The 18,364-nt window shown below is 36.6% G+C and overlaps 1 protein-coding gene across 5 annotated transcripts in view; it reads left to right on the top strand.

Moving 5' to 3' along the window:
* Positions 1–18,364, top strand: part of OPHN1 (oligophrenin 1) — a 510,840-nt gene that overhangs the window by 311,107 nt on the left and 181,369 nt on the right. For all 5 annotated transcript variants that reach the window (XM_032845576.1, XM_032845578.1, XM_032845577.1 and 2 more), the window contains one exon: positions 1,278–1,352. In XM_032845576.1, coding sequence (XP_032701467.1) covers positions 1,278–1,352 — 75 coding nt within the window. The remainder of the gene's footprint in view (positions 1–1,277; positions 1,353–18,364) is intronic.

Here is an 18,364-nt window from a genome sequence, read left to right on the forward strand (position 1 = left end):
TCCTAAAATTAGCAATGGTGTTGTTGGTCAGAACTCATTTTAGCGATAAAGACGATTTATAAACCTGGAACACTAGGCATAAATTTCTAAAATTCCAGCAAATTTCAAGCCAGTGGTATCCAAGCATATTGGGATAATTTGTGGTTTCCTGCATTTAAAGAGAAAGAGTTTAATTAATCAAATGGTACATAGTTCTAAGTTATACAGGATAATTGTGTCCTAGAGATATGGTGTACAGCATAAAGCTGTAGTTAACAATACTGTATTGCAGACTTTAAAATGTGCTAAGATTGTAGATCTTATGTTAAGAGCTCTTATCACAAAAAAATAATGAATAAGGAGGGCTGCAGGAAAGTTTCAGAGGTGATGGGTATGTGATGGGTAGATTGTGGTGATGGTTTCACTTATCTCCAGACTCACCAAGTTGTATGTATTAAATATGTACAGCCTCTTGTATTTCAAAAAAATAAAGAGAAAGAGCTTCCAACGTCTTATAAGATATTCTAAAATAATACTGAACACTCCTCAAGTAGTGTTTTTACCATTCCATCACAAATAAATAAGAGTTCAATTTCTACCATAATACATATCAGTTTAGGGGCACCTGGGTGGCTCAGTGGGTTAAGCCTCTGCCTTCGGCTCAGGTCATGATCTCAGGGTCCTGGGATTGAGCCCCAAATCAGGCTCTCTGCTCAACAGAGAACCTGCTTCTCCCTCTCTCTCAGGCTGCCTCTCTGCCTACTTGTGATCTCTCTCTCTCTTTCAAATAAATAAATAAAATCCTTAAAAAACTCTCTCCAGTCTCTCTCTGAGAATATTTAGAATGTAGGCAGGTAGTATATGAGCCAAGCCTCTCTGTTTCCTATATGCCATAGTCCATCGCTTTCTTCCTTTATATCACTGCTCACGGGGCAACTTGGAGATTGGTATTTCCTCCTTTTTCAATTAAACCCTAGCTCCCTTCCAAGATGGTGGCACTTTTCCCAGCCACCCGCTGCTACCCACCTAAGCATATTTTTCTTTTTACTATAGAGTATATTCTCTTCTGTTCATATTAATGAAATTTTGGTATAATCCAAATGAAAGTATAGAGAGAAGAGTTTGGAGAGAGGTTTCAAAACTGTTCCCCTATTGCAGGGGAAGGCTGGAGAGCTTGGAGAGGGTAGGGAGACACTTTTCTGTTTGAACTGACTAGGATGTAAGTACCTACTTTCTCTACCCTGAGGGAAATGAAAGCTGTAGCTGTGGAAACAACTGACCTCAATTTCTTTCCCTAGGGATCAAGACAGAAGGATTGTACCGTACTGTGGGCAGCAACATTCAGGTTCAGAAGCTGCTGAATGCCTTTTTTGGTAACAATTTTAATTTCATAATTCTTATTGGAAATTGTGTATTAAAAATAAATGTGACGAAAAGAGAAAGGAGACATTGCTAAAAAAGGTTGTAGAATGTTTAAGAAATACTTTCAAAAGAAAAATATACACATATTTGCCTACCCTGGCTCAGAGACAATCTTGCATAGAAACAACTAGCATTTCTCCTTTACCACATCATATTGACACTTGAGAACCTTTGCAGTCGGGCTTCTACCCCACCCTCTCCACTGGAACTACTTTTGCCAGGCTTAGAAGGTATCACAGCAGATATTCACAGCAGATAGTTCTCACAGTCTGTCTTGCTTAAAGTTTTGAAGGTATTCACAGTGGATGGTTTTCACAGTCTATCTGGCTTGATCTCCTTGTTGACTACTCCCTCCTTTTTGAAACTTTCTCCCTATGTGACTTCTGTGATTCAACATCTTGTGATTTTTCTAAAATCTTGTGTTAAAACTTTCAAGTGACTCTTTTCAGGTCCTTTTTCTTCTCATCTTTTAAATCTTGGCTGGGTATTTTCCAGCATTCCCTCTTTGCCACCCTTTGTTTCTTCCTCTACATGTATTCCTAATGAAAAAATATTAACCTGGTTATGCGTGACATCTTTTCGCTTTTTACATGTCTAGTAATTTTTAAAGTTTTATTTAAATTATTTAAAATTCAGTTCATTAACATACAGTGCGATAGTAGTTTCACATGTATAATATAGTGATTCAATACTTCCATGCAACATCAGTTGCTCATCAAATGCAATGCTTAATCCCCATCACCTATTTAACCTACCCCTACCCAACTTTCTTCTGATAGCTATCACTTTGTTCTCTACAGTTAAGAGTCTATTCTTGGTTTACCTCTCTTTTTCCCCCCATGCTCACTTGTTTGGCTTCTTAAATTCCACAAATGAGTGAAGTCATATGGTGTTTGTCTTTCTCCGACTGACTTATTTGGCTTAGTGTAGTACTCTCTAGCTCCAACCATGCCATTACAAATGGGAAGAATTCATTCCTTTTGATGGCTAAGTAATATTCCATTGTGTATATATCACATTTTCTTTATCCATTCATCAGTTGATGGACATTTGGGCTCTTTCCATATTTTGACATATATTCAAGTGCTGCTATAAACACTGGGGTGCATTTATCCTTTGAATTAGTATTTTTATATTCTTTGAGTGAATACCCAGTAGCACAGTTCCTAGATCATAGGGTAGTTCTATTTTGAACTTTCTGAGGAACCTCCGTATGGTTTTCCAGAGTGGTTGCACCACTTTGCCTTCTCACCAACACTGTAAGAGGGTTCCCCATTTCCACATCCTCGTCAACACCTGTTGTTTCTTGTGTTGTAATTTTAGCCATTCCAACTAGTGTGAAGTGGTATCTCATAGTAGTTCTGATTTGTATTTCCCTGATGACTAGTGATATTGAGCATTTTTTCATGTGTCTTTTGGCCATCTATTTGTCTTCCTGGGAAAAAAATGTCTAGCCATGTATTCCCATTTTTTTAAATGTTCAGTTTTATAAGTTCTTTATAAATTTTGGATCCTAACGCTTTATCAATATGTCATTTGCAAATATCTTGTCCCATTCCATAGGCTGTTTTATTGATCGTTTCCTTTGCTGTGCAGAAGCTTTTTATTTTGATGAAGTCCCAGTAGTTTATTTTTGCTTTTAATATTTTGCATGTAGATTACTAGTTTTCCCAATGGCATTTTTTGAAGACAGTCTTTTTCCCATTGTGTCGCGGCCAGTGCGACAAATCGACCAGGAACGTGAGGGTAAGAGGATGGTGAAAAGAACTTAAGAGACAAAGAGATGGGGGCAGGAGGAACACTGAGGAGGATGTCCAACAGTGCTAAGTTTATTCAAAGCACTAAGGCCATATATATAGTGATAATAGAAGCAATACACCTGTGTCTAGTAAAACAACCATAATAAGTTTCACATTTAACTATAAGCAGACCTTGTGACGCCAAATGGCTGATGCTAGTACAATTGTTCTGTATTGATACAGCAACCCTGAAAGTAATTTATGAGCAATATTAGGGCAGCAAGGACCAGCAACGAACTTTTGACCCCAACTGAATTGTTCTCATTTGTTTAGCAAGCGTGTGGGAAGTCACATAGGCGAGCACACTATACATAGCACGGACCCTTTCTCAGTGCTACTCAACTTTTCCCATCCTAAACCCTTTGTTAGGTTATTCAGACTTTAAAGGAGGCACAAGTCAGGGCCTGGTTTGGTCTTTGTCTCAAGCCTTATTGTGGCCTCCCACATCTCTCCCTTCCTTTTTTAAATAAGTCAAGCATATGAATTTGTGCTTGCGCATGTAATCGTTGCTGTCCTAGTACGAATCTGTACAATGCACCATATTAAAACAAAAGCAGGTAATATAATGAGTCCAGTAAACAACGAGAATGAGTGTTACTAGTGCTGCTATTCCTGCTAGACCCAGGAATAGACCCAGAAAACGTTTGAATCGTTTGAGCTGCAACTGCAATTCAAGGGCAAACTGATAACCATAATTAGCATACCAAGGTCCTTCTACTTCCACAGGTAATAACATATATGGAGGTTGCATAGTTACAAACACTATCATGGGACCTGTGCCTGACGAAGGCAGGGACACAGGTACACAATTTGTTAACACACAATGGTCACAATGGATATTATACAATAGATGTTCCCCTTGGAAAGAGGTGAGAACTATTGATCCCGAGCCCACTACCAGTAAAAAAGGTCTAGGAACACAGACCCGCAAAGTCAGATTGAAGTCTTTTGTGGCAGTATAACCACTCCTGGCTATTTACACTCCGATTGGTCCCAGGGCAGCAACCAGTTTCCAGAGTTCTGCATGAAACATCCCTCCGGCTGTAAGGGGGAAGATGTCTTCTTCTCCTCTGCTGATTTCTCCGACTCAGGGTCAGTGTTGCAATTTGTTGCCTCAGGGGTGAGGAGGCGGCACCATCTCTCTGGCATCCAGCATGGGGTGTCCTCATCCTGTGGAAAAACACAAAGAAAACCGCATCCTCTGCAGAGGACAGGATCAGGCATCTGGTCTTTTTCTCCTTTTCTGAAGGTTTCCCTTCATAAACCTTCTACAACTTTCTTTTGCATTTAGGTTTTGTCCCAAGCCATTTTCTTCCAAACAACCATCTTATTTAGGACAAAATTACCTTTTATCTTTAATAAAATATTGTTTATTTTTTATCAGTCTTACAGTTAGAATTTTGTACTCTTAGAAACACCTTAATCTCTAGTGAAGACTAAGTATTAACCAATTGTGAACTGTCGCAACAGATTTCTTTAGGTGCCAATTTATGAATCAGTTAAGCATAAAACATGTTTACCAACAGATTTAATTATTCTTATTTTCTTTGTTGTAAGAAGTCGAAAGTACAAACCTATGTTTAGTAATTAATAACTTAGCATTTTACCCTGTTTGGTTAAGACCTAGATGTCCATAATTTAATTACATTTGTCATCCAACCAAAATTTTAAACTTTTAGGTTACTAAAGACTTTTAACTATAAGTTTAGTAATTTCTTTGCTAACAGATTTTAACAAATAACATGAGCTTATTTGACCTTCAGTAAACTTTGATAGAATAAAAGCTTCACATTTACTGCTGTAACTTCAAAGACATGTCTATCTTAATTAAACCAACAAACTTAGCTTAGTTCCAATACTGATTTACGTTCCACCTGGGCCCACTCCACTTTGAATGTTTACCTGAGACACGAGATCTGGAGTGGGGGGCATTAGGTCTAGTGGGTGCTCTTCTTGCTCATTGACAGTGAAAAGAGAAGGAGCCATGGTGCATGATCTAAAGGCTAGTCATACAGGCTGCATGTATGTTGGTGCAGAAATAGGAGAAGGGGGAGACAGAAGAAACAAAGTGCTGCTAGGAGGCAGAGAAAGGGTTATTAGGAGGAACACAGAGAGAGAAAGTCAGATTCCCCTTCACTAGGGATGGCCCAGCAACCTGGTATACTAGAAGAAGGCTTATTTACATAATTATCTGCAAGGCCCTTTTAGAGACCTTGCACCCTTTTTGCTTCATAATAGCCTGCAATGCAGTAACAAAAAGATCGTGTTCCAAAGAATGAGATTGCCCCATGTTATTTTACTCCTGCTGGCACCTGACAACCTGGCTCCTCTTACCTGAATCTTTATAACTACTTACCTGTATATGCACGCTCCCTTGAAATGTTCTCAGGTCCCTGTTCAGGTGCCACTTGTCGTGGCTGGGGCGACAAATCGACCAGGAACGTGAAGGTAAGAGGATGGTGAAAAGAACTTAAGAGACAAAGAGATGGGGGCAGGAGGAACACTGAGGAGGATGTCCAACAGTGCTGTTTATTCAAACCACTAAGGCCATATATATAGTGATAATAGAAGCAATAAACCTGTGTCTAGTTAAACAACCACGAGTTCCCATAATAAGTTTCACATTTAACTATAAGCAGACCTCGTGACACCAAATGGCTGATGCTAGTACAATTGTTCTGTATTGATACAACAAACCTGAAAGTAATTTATGAGCAGTATTAGGGCAGCAAGGACCAGCAACGAACTTTTTTTTTAAATAGTTTATTTATTTATTTGATAGAGAGATCACGAGTAGGCAGAGAAGCAGGCAGAGAGAGAGGGAAGAAGCAGGCTCCCTGCTGAGCAGAGAGCCGGATTCGGGGCTCGATTCCAGGACCCTGAGATCATGACCTGAGCCGAAGGCAGAGGCTTTAACCCACTGAGACACCCAGGCACCCCCAGCAACGAACTTTTGACCCCAACCGAATTGTTCTCATTTGTTTAGCAAGCGTGTGGGAAGTCACGTAGGCGAGCGCAGAACACATAGCATGGACCCTTTCTCAGTGCTACTCAACTTTTCCCGTCCTAAACCTTTTGTTAGGTTATTCGGACTTTAAAGGAGGCACAAGTCAGGGCCTGGTTTGGTCCTTGTCTCAAGCCTTATTGGCGGCCTCCCACACCATTGATATTCTTTCCGGCTTTATTGAAGATTAACTAACCATACAGTTGTGGGTACATTTCCAAGTTTTCCATTTTGTTCCATTGATCTATGTGTTCTTTTTTGTGCCAGTACCATGCTATCTTGATCACTACAGCTTTGTAATATAATTTGAAGTCCAGAATTGTGATGACTTCAGCTTTGCTTTTCTTTTTCAAGATTGCTTTGGCTATTTGGGGTCGTTTGTGGTCCCATACAAATTTTAAGAATGTTTGTTCTAGCTGTGTGAAAAATGATGTTGGTAATTTGATAGGGGCTGCTTTGGGTACTATAGACATTTTCATAATATTTCCTCTTCCAATCCATGAGCATGGGATCTTTTTCCATTTCTTTGTGTCATCTTCAATTTCTTTCATCAGTGTTTTATGGTTTTCAGAGTACACATCATTTACCTTTTCAGTTAGGCTTATTTCTGGGTATGTTATGCTTTTTGGTAGAATTGTAAATGACCGATTCCTTGATTTCTCTTCCTGCTGCTTCCTTGTTGGTATATAGAAATACAGCAGATTTCTCTACATTGGTTTCGTATCCTGCAATTTTACTGAATTCATTTATTGTTTTTAGCAAGTTTTTGGTGTAGTCTTTCAGGGTTTCTAAATATAGCATCATGTCATTGGTAGGTAGTGAACATTTGACTTCTTTCTTGCCAATTTGGATGCTTTTTTATTTTTTTCTTGTTGTCTGATTGCTGTGGCTAAGATTTCCAGTACCATGTTAAGTGTCAGTGGTGAGAGTGGGCATCCCCTGTTGTTCCTCACTGTAGAAGAAAAGCTCTTGGGTTTTCCTTACTGAGAATTATATTAGCTGTGGGTTTTTCATATATGGCCTTTCATTGCTTAGGTATTTCCTCTAATCCTACCTTTTTTAGGATTGTTATCATGAGTGGATATTGTACTTTGTCAAATGCATTTTCTGCATCTACTGAAAGGATCGTATGGTTCTTATCCTTTCTCTTATTAATCTGGTCTGTCACATTGATTGATCTGCAAATTTTGAAGTACTTGCACCCCAGGAATAAATTCCACTTGATCATGCCAAATGATTCTTTTAATGTACTGTTAAGGATTCAATTTGCTAGTATCTTGTTGAGAATTTTTATATCCATGTTCATCAAGGATATTTACCTGTAGTTCTCTTTTTAAGTGGAATCTTTATCTCCTTTTGATATCAGGAAAATGCTGGCCTCAAGGATGAATTTGGAAGTCTTTCCTCTTCTAGTTTTTGGAATAGTTTGAGAAGAATAGGTATTAACTCTTCTTTAAATGTTTGCTGGAATTTCCTTGTGAAGCTTTCTGGCTCTGGACTTCTGTTTGTTGGGAGATTTTTTATTACTGATTCAATTTTTTAGTGGTTTTCAGTCTGTTCAAGTTTTCTATTTCTTCCTGTTTCAGTTCTGGTAATTTATATGTTTCTGGAAATTTATCTACTTCTTCAAGGTTGTCCAATTTGTTGGCATATATTTTTTTCATAATATTCTCTTATAATTATCTTTCTGTGGTATTGGTTGTTATTTCTTCTTTCTCATATATGTTTTTATTTATTTGGGTCATTTTTCTCTTCTTTTTAATAAACCTGGCTAGGAGTTTATCAATTTCATTAATTTTTTTCAAAGAACCAGCTACTGCTTTCATTGTTCTGTTCTATTGGTTTCTTTTGTTTCTGCATCATTTCTTCTGCACTAATCTTTGTTATTTCCCTTCTTCTATTGGCTTTAGGCTTCACTTATGCCTCTTTTTCTAGCTCCTTTAGGTGTAAGGTTAGTTTGTGTATTTGAGATTTTTCTTGCTTCTTGAAGTAGGTCTACATTGGTATATACTGCCCTTTTAAGAGTATGTCTAGCAATTTTGATAAGATTCTGAAAATCATGGGTATTACATGTCTATTTTGTTGACTTCTATTAAAGAGTATTGAAATTTGTTTTTTAGGTAGTTATTTGTAGATCAGCTATCCATTTGATGCTTCTTTTTAAGCTTGTCAGGACAAATATAAGGTATCTTTTACTGGCTAGGTTAGCCCTACTACTGAAGTCTGTCTTCTTTTGTCTCTTCATTCTTATTGTTTGGAACTTAAACATCTGCCAGCTCTGCATCACTTCTTGGAACTGTTCAGCTTAAAATTCCTTGATATGTCATTGGCTAACCTCATAGACTTTTTTAAAAGATTATTTATTTATTTGAGAGAGAGAGAGAGAGAGAGAGCACAAGCCAGGGGAGCAACAGAGGGAGGGAGAGGGAGTGAATCTCAAGCAGACTCCATACTGAGTGCAAATCCCAGTGCAGGGCTTGATCCCATGACCCTGAGATCATGACCTGAGTCAAAATGAAGAGTTGGATGCTCAACTGACTGAGCCACCTAGGTGCCCCTAGCCTCATAGAGTTTTATCTTGGCCACTCGTAGCTTAGTATTCAATGGACAGACTCAAGGAGACCCACAGAATTTTTTGTTGTTGTTCTTTCTCTGTACAGCTCCCTCTTTTCTGCTATAATGCCCTGCAAATTCTAGCTGCCACAGCCTCTCTGAACTCCAGTCTTTTTCTCGTCCACCTGAGCAAGACTTCCATGCTCAGCTTTGAGTTCTTATTCCGATGCTACTGTTCAGAAAGTGCTTTTAGGTAGCAAGGTGTGACAATGGTAGGACTTATTTTGTTTCCCCTTTTTTCAGAGTCATAGTCCTATGCTGTCCATTGTTCAATGACTACAAATAGCTCTTTCTTACTTACATTTTGTCCAGTGTTCTTATTGTCACAACAGGAGAGCAAGTCTAGTGTCAGTTACTCCATCGTGGCCTGGCATAAAGTCCCTCTGCAGGGTTTTACTAGCACTTCTATGCTAACAGCACCCAAAAATCTCTAGTCTAGATATCATCTCCTGAGTTCTAAACTCAGTGTCTTTTCATTAAGTCTCGTGCTCTATGCCCATCAAAAGTACACTTCCAGTTATGTTTTTTAACTTAAACAACCTTTAGACTACTTTCTTTATAGTGTTTCCTACAACACATGACTGTGGGCTTTTTTCTGTTGTTTACTAAAGACTTCCATTCTTTCCCCACCTGAAAATCTGTCTTTTTGGCAAAAAAAGTCTGTGTTGCATTTGGCAGAAACCAAATGCACCACAGACTGCTAAGTCAGTGGGAAGGGGAAACACATTCACAATAAATAATTATTTTTCATTCAGTCCACCATTGGGTTAGTCACATCGCCCCCCCCAAGATTGTTGCATTATGCTTTATGTTAACATATCCAACAAACTGACGGGAAGCATCTTCACAGAAAATCAGTATTTACTGAGCTAAACAGAGGAGAAATGAATATAGTGAGTAAAGTAACAAACCATTGGTAAGATGTTACTTATTTAGGTTTTAAAATTTCTCCTTTTATCTTTACACTATTAACAGAAAATACATTTAATTTTCAGAAACCAAATGGAGCACCTAATATAATCATATGTAGACAGTTAAATAGAGTAGAGAGTAGACTTAAAAATAATCCCTCATACTTAAGTGTTCAGCATCTGAAGAATTAAGTTTAGTATTAAACTCACATATATCTAGACAAATAGATAATAAATATGTATCAAAAAGAAGCAACTTCTAATTATATTAGCTCTTTGAGTAACAGTGAAATAATACCCCTAGTGAGTAAAACAAAACCATATCACACTCCACTTTAGGAGCTGTAAAACTTGAACTCTATGCATTTATTTGTAAAGCAATTCTGTAGGTTAATCACTTTTATTATACTCAAGTATAGTGGGGAACTTTACTTTTCAATACATATCAAGGCATTTTTATGCCTAAGGTCAGGTGTGTGTACGTGTGCGCATGCGCACACGTGCATGTATTTAAAAACTTATATAGGTTCAGCACATTAATCACAATTATACTTAGTAACCTAGATAGGTACTTTGAGTATTCTCAGATCATGTGTGCTTTGAACCAGTACTACAAGAGGCTGGAATAATTGGTAAATAGTTATTTAATGATATCTTTTTAAAAATTATTTATTTGCCTCCAGTTTTGAAGCTAGAAATAAAGTTTGTGGTCTGAATATTTGTTCTTTATCAATTGTTTTCTTAAAAACTAAAAAACAGATATCAAATTCATCTTTAGTTCCCAACGAACATACTGCCCTTTTCTAGCATTCTTGTCAATGTGTGAAAAGGGGGATAGAAATATTTGTGTCAGAAGTATCTTAACTTACAAAAAAAGTTAAATTGTTGACATGTAAATCTGGTAGCCTCCTTACTGTACCTGCTCCCTGCTGCTGGGTTTCTAATCTGGAGAGTCTATCTGCTATCTCACCATGAATAAGGAACCGGGGAACTTTTTGCACTAATATCCTATTGCTACTGTAACAAATCAGTCTTAGGGAGTTAAAATCAAGGTTATTGGTGGGGTTGCATTCACGCTGGAGGCTCTAAAGGAGAATCTGTTCCTTTGCCTTTTGCAGCTTCTAGGAGATGACAGTTTTCCTTGTTTCCTATATGCCAGGCACTGTATCAGGTGGTAGGTGTATATCAGTAAAAAAAACAGACAAAAATCTTATTCCTCGTGAAGCATATAGTCTAGAAGCTGCCATATAGTTCATGGATATAGTCCTACATTTTCCCCTCAGAATAAACTCTGGAATATCCCAGATCCAGGGTTCTATTGATCTCCACCTGACAGTATAGGCAATTGGAAAAGAGAAATCACAGTGTTCCCTTTTGAAGAACCATTCTGCTTCTTGAGCCAAAGTCTTTTGTACCATTTATCTGAAGCATATAAGAAGAATATATTAACTTTGGGATAATGTAAATATATTCTTTTTTTCTGATAGAGAGTATATATGCTTTATTTCCTCTGTCTGAACTCCACTGATTCTCATTTTGTTCCTAATCTTATTGCTTATCTTCTGCCTCCTCCTGTCTTGGCTTGTGAACCCCTTTCTACTTTCCTTAGACCAGTCTTAGAGTGAATGACATTTCATCCATTGATTCATCCAGTGTTTATTGAATGTCTACTATACTATAGACACTAATGTTTATGGCTGGTCTTTACCTCTCTTTATCTTTGTTTTTTTTTCTCTTGTTCTTCACATATCCCTTGCCTTCTATTTTGATATACTGAGACTATCAATTTACTTTCATAATATGTCTCCCATTAACTCACACTGGAGACCCTTTCAAATACAAATAACCAGTCAAGTCAATCAAAAATGAAAGACTAGTCTCTAGATCAAACCTAGTTGTCATCTGGGAAAATTGCATTTATAGGGCGCCTGGGTGGCTCAGTGGGTTAAGCCGCTGCCTTCGGCTCAGGTCATGATCTCGGGGTCCTGGGATCGAGTCCCGCATCGGGCTCTCTGCTCGGCAGGGAGCCTGCTTCCCTCTCTCTCTCTCTCTGCCTGCCTCTCCTGCCTAACACAACCATTTAAAAAATCTTGTGATCTCTCTCTGTCAAATAAATAAATAAAATCTTTAAAAAAAAAAAAAAAGAAAATTGCATTTATAGAATTCTCAGGTAGGTAGTACATGCTGTAGCATTCCTCAGTCTATATTTTTTTCCACAAGATTTTTTTCTCTTGGATCTCTAGCAGTCTAATATCCAGCACAATGACTGACATAAATATTTGTAGAATGAATGAGTGCTGTAAAGATAATCCCAAAAGTCACAAAACTTATGACACAGTGTTAGCCACAGCAAAATCGAGCTATAGTTCCATATTCATATATTTCTCATGTACTTTTTTTGATGAGCAAACTCTCATATAGTTTTAATAATGGTACAAATAATTAATTTCCAGTTACATTTAGCAATCTTTCACATACTTTTTCAAATAAAAACAAACATTAGAAATTGGCAAAATTGTAGAATAAGAATGCTCAGCAAGTCCCATTATAGTGTGAGTATACATTCTAAATTGATTTTACAGATTCATCAGTCTATACTTGCACTCACAATTTTACATTCCATGGTAGGTACATGTACTGCTAAAACATAAACTGTGGCATATTAAAAATTTTAAGAGCTAATTTGCAGAAAAATCATTTTAAATTGGGCAGCATTCTGCCTAACAGTCAGAAAAGAACTGCAAAGATCTGTAGAAAATGACAAGTTTATTTTCCTTTAAAACTTTTTTCTTGTCATAGAATATATACAACATAAAATTGCCATTTTAGCCATTTTTAAGCATACAGTTTTATGGCATTAATTACATTCACAGTGTTGAGCAAACATCGCCACTATTTATTTACAAAACTTTTTCATTATCACAAACAGAAACTGTATAGCAATTAAACAGTAACTCCTCACAACCCGCCTCCAACTTTTTTTTTTATTATGTTATGTTAGTCACCATACAGTACATCATTAGTTTTTGATGTAGTGTTCCAGGATTCATTATTTGCATATAACACTCAGTGCTCATTACAGCACATGCCCTCCTTAATACCTATCACCAGGCTACCCCATCCTCCCAACCCCCCACTCCTCTGAAACCCTCACACTGTAGTCTCTCATGGTTCATCTCCCCCTCTGATTCCCCCCTTCAGGTCTCCCTTCCTTTCCCTAATATCCTCCATGCTATTCTTTATGTTCCACATATGAGTGAAACCACATCTATAAAAAAGCTTCTCAGACTCAGCACCCCAAAAAACAAATAATCCAGTCAAAAAGTGGGCAGAAGACATGAACAGACACTTCTCCAAAAAGACATACAAATGACTAACAGACACATGAAAAAATGTTCAACATCATAGCCATCAGGGAAATGAGAATTAGAACCACACTGAGATACCACCTTACATCAGTTAGAATGGCAAAAATTAACAAGGCTGGAAACAACAAATGTTGATGAGGGTGTGGAGAAAGGGGAACCCTCTTACACTGTTGGTGGGAATGCAAGCTTGTACAGCCATTTTGGAAAACAATATGGAGGTTCCTCAGAAAGTTAAAAATAGAGCTACCCTATGACCCAGCAATTGCACTACTGGGTATTTACCCCAATGATACAGATACAGTGAAAAGAAGGGGCACATGCACCTCACTGCTCATAGCAGCAATGTCCACAATAGCCAAATTGTGGAAGGAGCTGAAATACCCTTCAACAGAGGAATGGATAAAGAAGATGTGTTTCATAGATACAATGCAATAGTACCCAGCCAACAAAAAGATGAATACCCACCACTTGTATCAACATGGATGGAACTGGAGGGGAATACGCTAAGTGAAATAAGTCAAGCAGAGAAAATGAAAGACTTTTATAGACAGAGGGAGCAATAACAGGAAGTTGTATTAGGGGGAAAGTAGGTTGTTTATTCCAAGGTTACTTTCCTTTAGAGAATGACAGGGGTCTGTCAGACATATAATCTAACTAGAGCTGATCAAGTGATTTCTGATGGACTGGTTTAAAATTCCTTTTCTGGGAAAAACAAAATAATAATTAAGTCTCAGTTTGGGCAGTGTGGGGCTTACCATAAGTGACTTCATTTTGGGCCTTTTGTCTTATTTTTTTAAAGAAGCCCACCTCTTTTTAACAGACCCTCAGCCTAACTGAAAGATGTGATCAAAATTTAAAGCACTAGTGCTACTTCCAGCTCCTGCACTGAAGTGCTCACAGGTTTTTCACTTTATGTTTTTGTTTTTGTTTTTTTTCTTTTTAGAATCTGTGTGGTATTCATATGTCATGACATCAGGTTCACATTCTTTAAGTTGGTCATTCTCTTTACTCTTTTTCTGACATTCTAATCTCAGGGAGGTTATTTTCTTGGTGATTAGCAGCTGTGAGGTTGCATTTAGATTTTGAGAGAATACAATGTATGAGGGAGACTGCTATGGTTATTACAAGGAAGATAATTCCCCATGTCTGGAGTGTACATTGGAGCCATGGTTCTCAATACCCAAACCAATCAGAATCAAAGAAAGTCAAAGAAAGACCCCATTGAAGTTGCCTTCTTAATCCAAGTGAGTTGTTCAGTAATCTTATGTAGCTAAATCTCAACTTCCCTAGGAGCGTCAATCCACTTGCTGCATTTGGTATGAACCATAGCACAAACACCTGCCTACTCAGCTGAAAGATAATCAAAGCCTACCCTATTATCAAGAACAACTTTGTCCAGAGAGTCTAGGACAGTCATTTGTTGGACAGTTATTGCTCAAGTAATAGATTCAGGTATAGTCACCAGAGATAGGGAGCATTATTTTCCTGTGTATTAACAGAAAAAGAAAGTAGTGAAAGGCAAAAGGAATAAAGGCTTCCTATTGGAGATGTAGATCCTGATCTACAACCTTGGGAGAGCTCTTCACTTCAAGATGCCATCTACTTCTGGGGAGGAACCTCCCTAGTCAATAGTAATTTTAGATCTCCAGCCAGTGTGCAGCTCCAAGAGTCTGGAGGAGCTTTTATAAATTGGGAGGTTCAAGTTCCAGAAGTTTGGCTCCTATCTGGGTAGTGATGGGGACATGGCATAGTCCCTTTCAAGGAGGATCAAGAACACTTTTTATTCTTAATGATTCCAAACTAGAAGAATGGGAGAAAAATTGGAAATATTAGTTTGGAAAAATTATAGCTTGAAGCCTGGATAATTGAGGAAAGTAGCAAAATTTTAAATCTACTCCAGTGTAGAGTTATATAACAAAATCTCAATGACAATAAATAGGACTAGAATTAGATATTTCAGAGTTGTGTTATAATTTTCTAGAGAAACACTCATTTTTTCTACAATCACTCTCACTTCTATCAAAGATAATCCCAGTGAGATTAATTTGTTTTCACAATAAGTCTAGTCTCATTACACTGGCCTGATTATTTATATGAGTGTAGCAAAAAAATGATCGACCATATAGGCTCTTTTTAAATCTGCTTTGCTGGAACTTTTCATAAGTAATCTTAGAGCAGACCTTTAAAACCCTCTCAAGGCTAAGAAACCAATCCAAAGACTTACCACCAGACTTCTGGAATACATTTAGATTTGGATGAATTCCTCTCTTCATGAGGTCCCCAATATATTCTGAAGTCCCTAGGCCTGCCAGGAAGTAACTTCCTTTACTCACTGGTTAGGCTGCCAGGAATCCTATAAGCAAGGTACCAGGCTTATTTTTCCAAGGGGCTGTATTGAGTCCATAAAGTCAACCTTAGTTCCTTAAAGCTGTCTCTTCATATTTGATTCTGTACATATTCTCAAATACAACATTCCAGTCAAAGCATTGGTAACATAATCATTGTTTCCAGTTGTGTCTAAGGAGAACAGATTCTTACTGAACTTATTCAAATAACTATATTGCCTTGAAAATAAGAAAACTCAGTAACTTTCCAAATTCTAGAGAAACCAGGTAGAGAGAATCAGTAAATAGTTACATTCTGTTTAAAAAGTTACACGTTATAAAACTCCTATAATTCATAGATAGCTTAAGAGAAAAAGATTTCATTAAATCTGGATAAAAGAAAACATGAAGGAACCAGTGGTGTTTCAAAGAAAAAGCTTTAAAAAATATAATTGTCTTCATTAATTCATTCATCCTCATGTTGTTGTTCTACTTAAATCCAGTTTTTCCATTAGTTCTGGACATTCCTGCTCAGTTCAGGTTTATAATGGTAACGTTATCAGAAACCTGTATTCTAGAGTAATTTTCAGATTTTTTTCATGAATGTTTCCAAAGAGGAAGTGCATTTGCGAAGACATCAGAGTAAATAACTGTCTGTAAATGGCAAAAAACAAATGTTTGTGGTTAAAGAGCAGATGATAGCTCACTATAATAGAATTGTCAACAAAATTTGGCTATTTCTGTGACATATAACATTTTATGGTAATTACTAGAATTATGACTGATGGAATTATACAAAGATGTATCAGATTTTTAGGAATTTCACATGATTTCTAGATCACTTATATTGATAACATGCATCCATACAATATCACCTAAGAAAGTTTGTCATCATTTATCTAACAATATTCCCCCATGTAATTTAACATACCAAATAAGCCTAATTAACATTTCTCTTTTACAAGGTGAGAGACAAATCCTTCGAGATTTTTCAAGGTCCCTGTGAGAAATCTCAAAGTTAGTTTGAGGTAAAAAAGATGCCATTTAGAATTTGATTTTGAGAAAGTGTCAAAATTTTGAGCATTTGATTAAAAGGTATCAAAGATCATTTTGAAATAATATTTTATATATTTAAGCAAAGTGACGTAGAAGATGGTAAAGGCAAACTCAGAAGGTTACATAGTTCTTTTTTAAAAAAAGATTTTATTTATTTATTTGACAGAGAGAGAGACAGCGAGACAGGGAACACAAGCAGGGAGAGTGGGAGAGGGAGAAGCAGGCTTTCCTGCGGAGGAGGTAGCCTGATGACATGGGGCTCCATCCCCAGCGCCAAGGATCATGACCTGAGCCAAAGGCAGATGCTTAAGGACTGAGCCACCCAAGTGTCCCGAAGGTTACATAGTTATGAACAAAATTTAGTTCTGTTAATATTGAGAAGACTGGGTTTTCTTAATCTTAAAGACCTGATCAAGACAATGTGAAGTATAGTAAGTTATTTTGGTCAGACACAAAATCTTTGTGTTCCTTATAGATTATTTTATTAAAAGGCAAAGAAAAACCTTTCATAAATTCTTTTCAAAAGCAGACCAATAATCTAGGAATTTTTTTTCCTTTTAGAATATGAAAGAAAATTTTTAGCTTTAGTTTTACATAAGTATACTATTGATATGATAGCTTGTTTTTAAAACCCTTATTATTTCTAGTAGTTTTAACTACATATATTAATTAGAATTCTTAACCCTTAGAATCCTTGATTTCTAGTAAATACCAAGAAGTAAACAATAGTAGACTGGAACATTTATAAATACGTTTCATAATTTCTAGAAGTATATTCTCCCTCATAGTGAATTTTCCAGAGTGGCACAAAATATATTTAATTATAGACACACATATCTGTTCCTCTATAAAGGGAAGCCAAAGGTAGATAAACCTATGTTTAATAATTGATGTTTCAGTGTTTTTTCTTACTTGGAAATGATCTAGATATTCAGTGAATATCCATCATTTAATTTACCTCAGTATAACTTTTATGTTTCATCTTACCAAAAAGATTTAGGAAACTATCTTTAAATAAACATACCATAAATTATAATTATTGTTAAAATATTTATTTACTTTTAATTTTTTGAGTATAGTTGACACACAATGTTACTTTAGTTTCAGATGTACAACATAGTGATTTCACATTTCTATACATTATCCTATGCTCACCATAAGTATAGCTACCATCTTTCACCATATAACACTCTTACAATATCACTGACTATATTCCCTGTGTTGTGCCTTGTTCATGCCTATGCCTTATTCATTCCATAGCTGGAAGCCTGTTTATAAACATGTACTTACATCTATTTAACTTACTTATTTTTAACAATTATGTTTGAATTATTATGAAAATTTTATGAGATATTACATAGCTAACCATATATTAAGTTTTCTTTCTTGCTGGTTAATTCTATAAGAGAGGTAACATGAGCATATTTGACTTTCAGTAAACCTAGATAGAATAAAAGTATATTTAATGCTGATAACCTTAAGGACATGCCCGTTTTAATTAAACCAACAAACTTAAATGAGCTTGTATTTACTGATGGTTATCCTAGTTCTCATGAACTTGAAAAACATTTAGGTTGGTTTCTATACTTCTGAGGGTATACTTGATTTATATAAATTCTTGTTTGTCTTTAAGCCAAATTAAATTAAGTTTATAACTTAAGTTTGCAATATCATCTGGAGGGTAGAAAAAATAACACACATCTATTACATACATATATAGACATTCATAAATGTACAATCACAAAAAGAGATCTTTCATCTTTCATTTTAGCCTAGGGGTGGAGGCCTAAAAAAACTTTCTATCAGGCTCTGAATATAAACTTCCAATTTAGCCAACTTCTGAACATAGAATTACCTTAAAAAAATCATTTCAGGGGCGCTTGGGTGG

Source organism: Lontra canadensis, unplaced genomic scaffold (assembly GCF_010015895.1).
Source record: "Lontra canadensis isolate GAN:19392208 unplaced genomic scaffold, GSC_riverotter_1.0 scaffold166, whole genome shotgun sequence".
NCBI classification, from domain to species: Eukaryota; Metazoa; Chordata; class Mammalia; order Carnivora; family Mustelidae; genus Lontra; species Lontra canadensis.